This window comes from Pithys albifrons, chromosome 19 (genome assembly GCF_047495875.1).
Source record: "Pithys albifrons albifrons isolate INPA30051 chromosome 19, PitAlb_v1, whole genome shotgun sequence".
Taxonomy (NCBI): domain Eukaryota; kingdom Metazoa; phylum Chordata; class Aves; order Passeriformes; family Thamnophilidae; genus Pithys; species Pithys albifrons.
Window position 1 is genome coordinate 12,844,490 of NC_092476.1, and position 13,149 is coordinate 12,857,638.

Sequence of the window (13,149 nt, forward strand, 5' to 3'; positions counted from 1 at the left end):
TGATGCCTGGCACAGAAAGCCTGTGTCTACTTCATGTTAAATCTCCCTTTTGTCTGTTTACAATGTTCAGACCTGGCTGTTGTCCACTGAGTCTCATGTGCATGCAGCTCTCACTTGTCTTTGAATGCAGTGTCAGCATGCCCATAGCTGCTATACATGTAAGAGCAATGACTCCGCTTGAAATGTGCCCTTGACATTTGGATTCTTGTTTTCTTCGTTTTAGACAGTAGAACTTGTGGATCAGTTGCTTCGGAAAGTGGATCCTGCCAAAGACAGGGAACTGTGGGTAAAAGAACACAAAACTGGAGATATCCGACCTGTGGACATGGAAATATAGACTGATATGCAGTTGTATGTGCTAAGTCCACTGAATTAACCAGGCTAATGTTTGTTTTTTAAGGGTCAGAAGATCATAAGGAAAAGGTTGTTTTACTACCAGACACCTTGTAATTTATGCCTGTATGGGCTATCTCTGTTACATTTAGTCATTACAATGGTCCTCATTGTGCTAAGCCTTAAGCACCATACATTCCAGGGTGAAGAAACCAGATGTGTGCTTCCCACCAGAGGTTCCCAATTGCACGCAGCTTCCAGAAGAAATCTGCTTTCTGGTAGAGAGAGTGCTCTATTCTTCAGTGACTTTGTGCTCCACCCCTTGCATGACTATCTTTATAGAATGTGTTAGAACAACCATGTGGTGAGCCTCATATAACTGAACATGATGCAGGAGGCAAGGAAGTCCTGATCATCCATGAATCCCAGGTCTATCATGGACTGCTTTCATGACCATAGGCAAGTCAATTAACTTTCCTGACTGCCCCATCTATAAAATCCATGTATCTCACAGCAATGTTGTGTGAATACATTGATTCCATATAATGCTGTTTTTCACCATGGCAGCGAAGTGGTGGCACTTCTCCCAAAATCTGTGAGAAGACTCCTGTTCTTCCTATTTTATACTCCCTCTCAGGGATACATAAACCCATGATCGTGATTTCTGTTGTAGGCCAATCGATAAGTTTGAAAGTGTCACCATCACAATCTTTTATCAGGAAAGACTTGGTCATGCCATACCTACCTCATTAGCTGTCAGAGTGCCCTCAATGACAGGAGGTTATATCCCAAGGAATAAATGAGATGTTCCAAACCTTTCCTGCTCATGTAAGATGTTTTTTCACAAAATCTCCTTAAAGACAGTCCTCTAACACTTTACCTGGGATCCAGGTTTAAATTTCCCTTTGTTGGTTCCTTCAGGTGAGTATCACAGACGCAGGTATCTTTAGTTATCAAATTTGTCCAGCTAAATTCTGACTTTTATCTTCTTGGAGCCTGATTTTCAAAGGTTCCTTGAATCCATGATGCTAGATTGCATTCAGTGTAGATGTAGGTGCCCAGCACTTCTGTACCATCCGGGTCTTCACTTGAGGTTTTTTATATGTTACCGTTGATACAAACCACCAAAAATTCAACACTACTCTTGGCAAACAGTGTTAGGTAGTTTGGAGACTGGTTTTGAGAAGATACTTATTTTATTCTCCTGTTTTGTTTTCTGTTTGATTTTTCACTGTTGCTGTTATATTTTTTCAGCATTTCATACAATGCAAAGATTCTTCAGATTCTTGATTTTCACCACTGTGGCCTTTACTCAGTGTTTACTGTGGTGTTAGCTACAATTTCCCAAACCGTACTATTTTATTCTATCTACTTTATCTCACTGTTACTGTGTTTTTCTCGCCAGCACCAGAATTGCATCCTTCTTTTATTCCACTACTATTCCAAGTTTTTGTTCACCAGCCTCAAAGTGCTATGATTAGATCATTGGGAATCACTAAAAGTCTTATCTGAGGCATGTTTATAATATTGCTGCAAGTTTTTTCCTGGTTTGTTATTTCAAACTGAATTCTCTTACATTTTCCTGTTGTTCCCTTTTTCTTAACCATCTCTTTATCTGTACAAGCTCATTCCTATCTTGCAATTGCCTCCTCAACCCACGTCTGTGCTGCCTCATTAACCATATAAACCTTTGCACGTTGGCAGGTATAGCATCATGGCTACTGCATGCTCAGGATTTCTGTTCCTGCTGTGGCAGCTCCTGGGCTGCACTTCCGCTGCACACTTTGGAATTTGGACTACTATTTCATTCTTATCATTGGAAGAGCTTGTTGCAGAGACCTTTGCAACACCAATGTGGTGTTTGGTTTGCCTGAGCATCATTTAGTCCTTGCGCTCAGTTAGAGCACATGCGCTTCCCTAGACCCTTCTTTCCATTCTGCCTTCTTCCTTCAAGCAGGGTAATTTCCCGATCAGCTCTTATATTCAGTCTTCCTACTGATTCCCTTAATTTTTGAGCATACCAGTTTATACTTTTCCTGATTCTTACCTTGCACTTTAGAGGACAGGCACTTTTTTATTTTTTAAACCACAAGTGCGGGGTGACCTTTCTAAACTTCAATGGCCAAAAATAATGGGAGTACATCAGAGCTACATCTCAGGTTGCCCCCGTGTTCTAGGCTATTTTGTAAATTGAATTAAGCAATCTTGACAACACCTCAGCACATTCTTCTTTTGATTGTAAAACCAAACTAGTTGTGCACTTTATACATTATTCTCCATAATAAATACCTGAAATAATCTGTTATCAATTACACTTTACTTTTCCTCTTTCTTTAAAGGTGTTTGTTATTTTTATCTGTTTTGGACTGGAAGTGCTGTCCATCAGCACAGGTTTCTCTGAGCACTGAATTGTGTTTTGTTTTCTCTACCAAGGTGTATTTCAGCTGCTGTCAATTTCTAGTTGTATTTTCTGGTAATTTTTCTTTTTTAACCTTTTGTATTATTTCCAAACAGTTTTTCTGCTTCTAGTTCTTGGTCCATTTGAAATGTTGTAGAAATGTGTGACTTGCATAGAACAGTAATTCTTTTGATTTGAGTCTGCATCTCTTCTTCACTTCAATAACCAGAGGAGAGTACTAATACCTGGCTTTTGATCCTTCCCAGTCCCAGGAGACTTGTGTGTGGTGCTGTTCTGTGATAGGTGAGATGCTTCCTCTGCAACAACACTTCCATCTGTAATCAATGGAAGTGTTAGCGAAGTTTCACAATTTCCAGCTTATTTCTTTCAAAAGATGCTATTCCTTCATGAGACAATACTGTAGACAGTGGGATCAGTGTTACCTGGCTCATTCACTTCTCTGAGTGATGAATCCTGGACAGTGTGGTGCCTTCAGGTCAGGGAATGCTGGAGCCCCTGTGCTTCTGAACAGACAGCATCTTCAAAGGAGGTAGTAGCATGCTTGAAGGAAAGCATGGGTGTCTGGCCTCATGTTCATTCCTAGGAAGGTAACTTCGGGAGTTTCAGCAGTGTTCTGTCCATCTTCCACTGAGGTTCAAAATGCAGTGGGACCCAGTCTTTCCTCATACTTATCCTAAACAGCTTCCTCTCCAGAGCAAGACCAAGCTTTGTGTTAAGTTAAAATAACTACCATGTGTTGATGCTGCAATTTAACTGGTTAATACAATAGCAAAGTAAGTCTCTTACCTGAGTCTTGTACTGTCTTTTACTGTCACGGAGCCGAACATCAGCTCTCGATGTAGTACAGTGTGCTTTCACCTGCAGATGTGCAATGAGTGGGAATTTGCCTCTGGTCCTTACCTGGTAGCTCTCTTGCCCAGGTCTGTGGAAGCCACCTGTGTTTTGGGAACCCTGCCACCCCTGTGGAGCTCCCTCTTCATCTGAGCAGTGCTGTCACACACTTGTCCCATGCTGTATGGCTCTCTGATGATCTTCGCTTCAGCCAGACCCTTTTGGCCCTTGTCTCCACAAAAGGGCTTCCTGAATTCCTATGGCTTTGGATCTCTTGGATGTGTCCTGGTAAGGTGATTGCCAGCTGTACCTTTAGTCGCTGTGCAGAATGAGAACTTTTTATTCATCATCCATACCAGCCTGCCTACATCTTCAAAGCCATCTTCTGGCACAGTTGGAATTCTTTCTCTATGGTATTCTTTCAACTTATTTCCTACCAGAACTGGTTCTGGTTCTAGTGTTCTTGTCTGATTCCTGTTGGAGTTAATGAGCTGAAAGCAGTCAGTCCTTTACCATGTGGACCAAAGGCACCCTACTTCCATCAGCAGCAAGATTCCAGTTGCTTTCATGGAGCAATATCCAAAAAGGCCTAATTCTCAGATTCCAGTCTGCTGCAGCATCAGTTGTGTCTTCAACTCACATTCGTTCATCGTTTCTATGTTTTGAACATATTTTGAAAGACTTTGCTTGCTCCCTTATAGGAATGTTATTTCATTGTTGGACACTGAAATCTTTAGAGATAGCTTTATTTTTAATGTTTAAATACTGTAACAGCAGTGAATTCATATGGAAATCCCTGTTATGTTTCTAGACTCCCTTGCCCCTTCTGCAGGCCTGTCTGAGCTGCTGGGGGCAACTGTGCTCCTCCTTGTGCTGCACAGGTACAGTAACCACTGGAACCATTTTCCTTGAGTGCCCAACAGGCAGCATGCAAACATGTGCTCTGCTTCTCTTTACCCTTTATGCAGCTCTTTTTTTTATGTTTGGGTTGTTTGTTTTCCTAACACGATTTTGTATTCAGGAAACTTTTACAGGCTTAGTAGCAGTCATAGTTTCTAAAGGTTTGCCAGAATGTCCTTAAATTTGTCCCTGTTTTTAACGTCATTATTTAACTATTTGCTGCAAGTTAGGCTTGTTATATAGAAACGTGCACTCTTCACTCATTTTTTGGAACTGCTCAGCACTCAGAGATTTCTTGGAATATAACAGGGAGCTGTTAGGTGTTAAAGTCTTTGAAAATCAGGCTAACAAACAGAAGTGGACAAGCCTCTTTTTTCCTTAGTTGTACTCAGTACATGGGTAAAGTAAACAGTAAGAAACGAGAACCTCAAATACTTAATGGATAAGAAGACATTGCTGCTCTCTGTGCAGCTCCCAGCAGCTCCAAAGTGCCCCTGTGTCGTGCTGCAGTCAGAGCACAGCTCTAGAGTATGGGCTCACAGGTCACCTTCTGATACAGCTGTAAAAACCCAAATCCAAACTTCGGTGACAAAGTAGCTCTGCCCATCTTATTTCTTCAGTCACACACAGGGAGAGAAAGGGCACTGCTTACCCAGGTGGGTCCTTCACTACCAAGCACTTTAAGAAATCCAGACCAGCACCTTGAAGGGCCCCCGGAAGGAGTATATGTGACTTCTTGGTGTGATTATTTGATTGTTTCCTTCTGAACAGAAAACAGATTTGCTGTTTCATAGTATCTCATATGCACTTGTGCACTACTGCAGATGGCTGTGTCTGTTCCCAGTGATGGCAGGCAGAGTCTGGTGTCCTGGGGGCAGTCCTAGTCACCCTGATGTTTCTCATTTGGCAAGAACTGTGTCTTCAAAAGACAATGTCAAAAAGGCAGTTTTCAAAATAATAAGCTTTTCATAAAGCCTGTAGACTTTTTGCTTCCCAGTGTGTGTTGCAGTGGGAGAGTGAGGTCCCAGAGATTGGTGAAGCATGGCTCTGAGGGGTTCTTGCCATGGGAACATTCCTCCCATCCTTACGCAAGGATGGGGAACAGTCAGCAGGTGTCCTGTGCACGGCAGAGGTGTCTGACATGTCACCAGAGGAGCCTACTGGTCACATTTGCCTTAGCCAGGTGGGCAGTAGTCACAGATAAATTCAGATTAAAAACAGACACATAAGACAGGAAGTTATTTAGCCAGTGGCATCTCTTTCAGACCGTGATGGGTCTAGTAAGAGGCCCGTCACTCTCCCAGACTGCCTAGCACATGAAAATCGGTGAGGAAATGTTCCTTTGTATCTGTGACTTGATACAGTGCTTTCCAGCTTCCACCTCATTGTACCACTGAGAGACCAGTACTTGCCAGTGCCACCCTGGGGACCGCAGAGCGGGTCTGAAGTGCGGTGACTCACACTGCACTGCTCACACATCAGGCTCAGATGTGCCAAGCCTGTGCTGCTTCAGGAACTTGGAGCACACAGCCTTCCTGCTGCACAATGGTGGGGAAGTCTTTCCTGGCAGTAAATCCTTGTCCATAGATTTTATTCATATGCATGGTGCATCTTTCAACTCTCCATTGTTACTGTAGCCAGCCCTTCATCACTTTTAAGGACCTTTAACTCTGAATTTTCATAGAACATACGAGTTGTTTCAATGTGCTGACCAAACTTCATGCTTTTGGGTATTTTATGAAAGTTATAAGTGCTTCTTTGAAAGGTTATTTTGGTTTTTAATTTGGATTTTTCTTACCACCCATCAGGTTTGGAAGTGTAATGACTCCTTTTTTGTGCTAGCCACAGATTCTTTTGTTTTCCTGGACATTTTTTCTGAAGGGACCAACACATAACACAATTCGAACTTAAATTTCTACTCCCATGCATTCCTCAAGGCAGAAACCTTTTGTGCCTAATGATGCATCTGAATCTAAGAACGGTACATGGATAAAATTAAAAAAATAGGTCTTTGATTAACCACGTAATAATTACAGAAAAAATTGTATAAATTTGAAATATTCAGATTTAATTCCCTCAACTTGCATTAAGTTGAAGTATTTCAGGTGTGTCATAAGAGACATACTCAGTGGATATTAAGAACAAAAGCTGTCCAGCTGCTGTATTCAGGTTCAGTGAGTGGACAGGACTATAATGTTGAGTATATGCAGTCTTTCAGGGCTACTGATGTAACAAGTAACTGAGTAATGGCTTGTATCACAACCCTATTAAAATTCTGCTAATAGATCCCCTTAAAGTGCCTATTTAAATAGTATCTGTTACAAAAATGTAAAGTACACAGATTCACCCTACAAATTTCTAAATCTCAGGAGCAGACAGTGTGCACAGTTCTGTGCAGGATTCTCAGCCCCCCTTCCTTGCTCTGAACTGTGCACTCTTTAAGGACATCCAAATATCCAGGCCACCTGCCTTTGTCTCACTGATAATTTACTGTCCAGCACAGGAATCCTAAATTTACAATGCTGAAAATGGAACAGGAAAATTTAGACTTAAAAGCAACTACCTTGAACCTAATCTTCAAACCCATCCTTCAGCATAGGGGTCTCAGTAGAATAAGTAGGGAATTCTGCATAAAAGTAGGATACAGTGATAACTCTGAACAAAACAGTTGAGTAGTTACACTTTATTGTGTAATATAAATAAATAAAAATAATAATTAAAAAAACTGCCACAACTTTTTTTTCAACAGTAAAGAAGAAATGTTCTCATCCTGGAACTCTAAAGCTGAATAATGATTTCAGGCATCTCGTATCTGCTGGCTTTATAATCTTAGTCATGTGAATTTGGGAATGCTTGACCTAAAATCCCTCATTCCTTTGGAGTTTTTTGATGGAATGGCTGAAATTATCAGAATAGCCTAGGGAATTTAGGTGTCCATCCACCACACTTTTATTCTGGCAGGTCAAAAACATTCTTCAGGGACAGCAGCCTCTATCCGTTATGAAAACAGAAGGTACTAGTATTGGGCAAATATTTTCTTCTCCATCTTAGATGATTTCCTTGTTTTCTGCAACCCAAGACAGTGTAAGAATTCCACTGGGCAGTTTTACAGACACTGTAACAGCAGGGATTCATAGGCAGGCCAGATCACCAGTCATACACTAAAACATAGTTTTCTACTAAAATAAAGTTGCTTATTTGGTCCTTTTTGTGTAACTTTTCCTAAATACTTCTAAATTTCTAGGAAAGTTGTCTTTTTCCAGTACTAATGATGTATTTTTAAAGATGCTTAACCAAAACTTTTTAACTTCCCATAAATTTTGGCCAAATAGACCCCTTAAATAGTTCATTTATCATGCAGCCTCTGTCTGGGTAACTAGCAAATCTTGGATCATTGTAGAAATTACAAGATGGCTTTTGTTCCCTAAGGATACATGAAGGAATCACTTACTGAACTTAAGTTGAATGAAGAAAAGATTTAAGGGGCAGATCTTCAGCTCGGGTAAACTGGCAGAGTTCAGTGGAAGCTACTTGATGTCAGCTGTGGATCTTGTCCTTCAGTGTTGAAGGCATTTCCTATATGTAATTTTTCTGTCTTATTGTAGAACAATTTCATATGTTTAAACTGTATTTTCCTATATTGTTCTGGAAGTTTATATACATCGTAGTGGTCATCTCATCTCCTGTAAAATAAACTGTACAGAGACACCTTGAGCATGGAATTGTCTTTACCCAGTCGGTTTTTCTACCACAGCCTTGTGAGTGCAGTTTGATCAAAGATACTCTGTGGGCTGCCACATGCACATGCTTTGTTGATACCAGCTTAGTGCAGCTTGAACTGGGGGTGTAATCTGCTTGCACTTTTCTGTTCCAGGTCTTTGCATGATACTCAGGTCCCCACAGTCCTGACAGTTTCTTTCTTCTTTTTTTTTTAAATCAATTTGAGAAGCTACCTGTGGTTGAATGGTTATTAAACAAGCAAGGCAACTGACCACGAGCAGCCTGATAGCAGCTGCCGTGGAATGGGCATGCCTTCATGATTTAAGTGGTCTGCAAGTCTTCTGCAACCAGTCAGGCTTTTACCTGCAAGTTTCACATGCAGCTTGAAGCTTAGTTGAACAGGAAACACTGATATAAAATGTCACTTAATTGTTCTCCTTTGAATATTTGAGTTAACATGAATGCTGACAGGTTTTCTGACAAAGTCAAAATTGGCCCTGCCAAAATGCTGTTTAATCCAACAACTGCCTGCAGCAGTGACTGGCACAGGCAGACTGCTCTGGTGTGCTGAGGAAGCCGGGCTCAGAGTGTGCAGGATCTGCAGTTCTGAAGAACACAAGCCCACTTTCCAGCAAGGTGTGACTTGGGGACCTTGAAGGTAGCACATCCACCCATCTCATAAACCTCAGTGGAGAATCCTTCTAAGAATTTCTCCAGTTCTGAACTCATGAATTTTTTTTTTCTGCTGAAGGGCATCATCCCACAGTGTTTAGTGTGCTTGTGGACAGAGGTGGGAAGTACTGACAGAGGTATTGCACACTCTTCTCAGAAAGGAGAAGACACTGAAGATAAGATGTAAAAGTTTCAAGTGGAAGATTGGTTTTCACAGCAGTCTTTGCACCTTGCACAAAGTATCCTAAATCTGTTAAAAAAAATTGAGAATGCTGTTTCAGATTCTGGTACATGGTATAAACCAGCTTGGTGAATAACCTGTACAGGTTATGGTACATATAACTGCAACTTACCAGCACTTTTGTAGAGGACTTTGATACGACTTCAAAATGCAAGTTGGAGAGCTACTGAACAAGCCATTTGCTGTGCTGGTGTAGTGCCAGTGCTCAGAGAAACATCACAGCAAGGGAACCAGGGCAGATGGTGTGTCTAGTTTGAGGGAAAAACCAAAATGTTTACCAAAAAACAGGGAAGAGGATTCCTCCTCAATAATTACATGACTCCTTATTAAATTTAAGAAAAGGAATTTTAATTAGAAAATGGATATAAGAAGGCTAACTGTTCTTATATGTATATGTATAAGCAAAAACTAGTACAAAAACGAAACAACTGCACCGTATCCACAGTGAGAAAACAAATCAGAACAAAACAAGAGGACAAAACCTTTAGATGAAATTGTCTCTGCTCTTTCACTGGTGCAACTATATTTGTAGACAGCAGGGGGTGCTGCTGTGCCTCAGCCGGCAGTGCAGCCTCCGGGGCAGCGCAGGCAGGAGCCGATGACTTCGCCGAAATGACTCACGTGGGGAGAGATGAAAGCTTAAGAAAAACCAGCAGGCAATGCAGAACTTCTCTCTCTGCAGATGGGAAAACTCCCCTTCTCTCGCCTGCTCACACAGCCAGCTCAGGGCTGCCAGGCAGGGCCTTGGGGCTGAGCCACAGGCAGCAGGCCTGGAGAAGCTGTACACTGGCCCTTGTCTCCCGAGGGAAGGAGCTGGACAGGCATAATCCGCTTCCCCCTGGGATTGCAGAGCTGAGCGAAGGTCGTAGATGGCCAAAAAAACAGAAAAAAGGAAAAAAGAACCAGAGCATCTGAGCTCCACTGCTGGCCTAATCCCCAGTCCCGTGAAAAAAGTCTTCTTTTCTCCCTCTCCTGCCCCCAAGCATTAAGTCATCAACTCAGAATTCAAAGTGGTTGGGCTATTCCTTTGTTCTGTAGCGGGAGGGAGAGAATTTACATTACCATTCAAAACTACAACATGGTGGCAGTGGCAGAGTGGGAGCCTCACATTCTGCCAAAGTTAAATGTAAAGGTCAGGAAGTTTTACACCATTCTGCACAGGAATATCTCTGCTAGACTTGTTTCAACCAAAATAATTTAAAAATCTGTTTGGATTTCACCATGCAATTAAGCCTTTGACCATTTCGGGCTCCTCAGAAGTGGAAAGAAAGCTTCAAGGTGATCAGTGAGGAGATCTTATTCCAGACCTGGGGGCCTAAGAAGCAGACATGCTTTTATGACTCAAGCTGTTAGATAATACTTTAGAAGTTCCTGTTAGTTATAAATAAAATGTGAATCTTCTGTGGTTTCCCTGATCAGCAACATGATCCTGGTATCTCTAGTTATGTGCAAGTTTTCTATATGGCAGACTGAACAGTATGTTAGGAGTATCCTAATTTGCACTTTATTGCAAATAGTAAATGTAAATAGAAAGCAAAGACTGTGCACACCATCAGATCCCATGTTGCTTTGGATGCTCTTCCCCACAGTACCCACACTGCATTTGTGCTGGGTCTCTTCTGCCTCTGGGTGTGGAATAACTCAGTTGTATTGAAGGCAGAATTTGTGAGCAATTCAGGGGTCAAAGTGACACAGGAAGTGCTGTGAGAGGCAGACTTTGCATTGCCCATTGCTGTAATTGTTGGTCACTCTCCCTCACCTGATGCTGAACCGAGCAAGAAAAGCTCTTTTCTTCCCACAGCTCTCCTGCTAGAAACATTTAAAGTCAAAAAACCAGAACAGAAACAAACAAACTAAAAACCACAAAACACAAAAGACTATACTTCCCCCTCTCAGACTACACAGCCAAAATGCAAAGTCTTATGCACAGAGCGTCAAAAGTCTGGATAACTAAAACAGGTTTAGGCTGGGGGGAGAAAGATTTTACTTCAAACACTGCTGGAGCCAGAGTCTGAACCTCTGGGGACAGAAGTTTTGCAGCTTTATGGACTTTAGCAGGAGTTTAAGGAAAGCACCAGTCCCTGCACTCTTCCCTGGCTGTGAATTCCCACCACTGAAGACAGAACACAAAGAAGCAAAAACATGTGAGTTTCCAGAATGTGTCAAAATGTGTCATAGGCTCAGATACACTCAGTTTTTGTGGTTAAAACAGGACAAGTCCCAGCAACCCCTGCACTCTCCTGGTTCTGTCTCATGGGTGCAACTCAGCAGTCTTCTTAGGAGGACATGCATTTATCCCTGATTATTGCTGATTTGGTGTACACAGGAGATCCATACAATTCCAACTGAGAGACTCCAAGTGGTTCTGGTTACAGATAAGAAACACACCAGGTGCTTGACAAAAGTGTAGATTAACAACCAGTCCTTGAGACAAACAGAGAAACAAGCATTCTAATGAGTAGTGTGATTATTTATCTGAAAATTAGTTTACAAATTCTTCTGAACAAAGGGTAAAATGCTACTTTATTTAGTGTTTACTTTCAAAATACAGGATTTTAAGCTTCCTCAGTTCTGGTGTTGACACATCATAGAGCTCAATCCCTTAGAGCTGCAGGAGTCACTGAACCAGCTGTGTCAGAGGCCTTCAGACAGACAGACCTGCTGATGGTAGGTGCAGCTGTTCAGGTCGCAGATTGCCAGAAGTGCCTGATGCCTGTTCATGAGGATGGAACTGACAAACAAGCCATTTTGCAGAAGGTGTGCCATGGTTGAAGAGCTGTGTTGCCAGGTGCAGGAGTTATGGGAAGATGTGAACAGACTGCGTAGTATGAGCAAGAGAGAGATGGATTATTTTCAGAGTCACTACAGTCTCAAGACTCTGAAGAGTATCAAACCTCCACTGTAGTGGAGAAGCAGGCAGAATCAGAACTCTGCGGGGTAATTAGTCCATTCCTCACAGGTCTGTTAAACATGAAGGCTGGAAGCAAGTTCACTGCATGTACCCCCTTATCAGAATTTGTCAAGTAGGACTGGTAGTTTCTACAAATAGGAGAAGGCTCTGGAACTGGAAGGCCAGAGAACTCGTAAGGCAGACTATGGTCCTTCTGGGATAGTGGGCCCTCCTAAAACAACAACACCTGTATCCCATATCAACATCTCCTCTGTTAACGGGAGAAAAAGGGCAGTTTTAATAGAAGACTCCCTTCTGAGGAGAAGGGAGGGCCTGACATGCAGTCTAGACCCAACTCACAGGGAAGTCTGTTGTCTCTGTGGGGCTTGGATGAGGGATGTTACTGAAAAACTCTCCAGACTAGTAAGGCCCTCTATTTTACTATCTGCTATTGGCTGATGAAACTGGCAGCGACAAAATAACAGAGAAATCTTGAGTACAAACAAAAGAAATTTCAGGGCCCTGGGATGATGGGTAGAGGAATCAAGAGCACAGATAGTGATTTCCTCAATTCCTTCAGTAACAAGGAATAATATTGATAGGAATAGACAGATCCATCTGGTCAGTACATGGCTCCAAGGTTGATATAATTGGAAAAATTTTGTGTTTGTTGACCATGGGGTGATCTACTTAGCAACTGTTCTACTGACACCTGACAGGATGCACCTTTCTCGGTGGGAAAAAAGAGTTCTAGCACAGGAGCTAGCTGGGCTTGTTGATAGAGCTTTAAACTAACTTGGAAAGGGGAAGGGGCAAAACCAGACTTGCCAGTGGTGAGCAATGGGATAGTGTGCCAAAACTTGAGAAAAGGAGCACTAATGGGATCCCTCAATCTGCTTCACAATGTCTTGGCTACAATGTACCATACCTGAAATGTGTCTACACCAATGTAAGCAGCATGAGGAACAAACAAGGTAAGCTCAATGCTTTGGCTTAGTCCCAGAGATTTGACATCACTGGCATAAGTGAAAATCTCGTGGGATGAGCCCTGTGATTGGAGTGCCCTATTGGATGGTTACAAGCTCTTCAGGAGAGACAGAACAGAAGAGGCAGAGGAGTGGTACCATGTTGTTGGTACAGTAA

The 13,149-nt window shown here is 42.1% G+C and overlaps 1 protein-coding gene across 5 annotated transcripts in view; it reads left to right on the forward strand.

Annotated features, from left to right (window-relative positions):
• GAS7 (growth arrest specific 7) overlaps positions 1-8,197 on the forward strand; it is a 103,898-nt gene extending 95,701 nt beyond the window's left edge. For 4 of the 5 annotated variants that reach the window (XM_071573569.1, XM_071573571.1, XM_071573572.1 and 1 more), the window contains one exon: positions 224-8,197. In XM_071573569.1, coding sequence (XP_071429670.1) covers positions 224-337 — 114 coding nt within the window. In that variant the 3' untranslated portion in view covers positions 338-8,197. The remainder of the gene's footprint in view (positions 1-223) is intronic. The other variant, XM_071573570.1, reaches the window with a different exon arrangement.
• Positions 8,198-13,149: the final 4,952 nt, after the last annotated feature.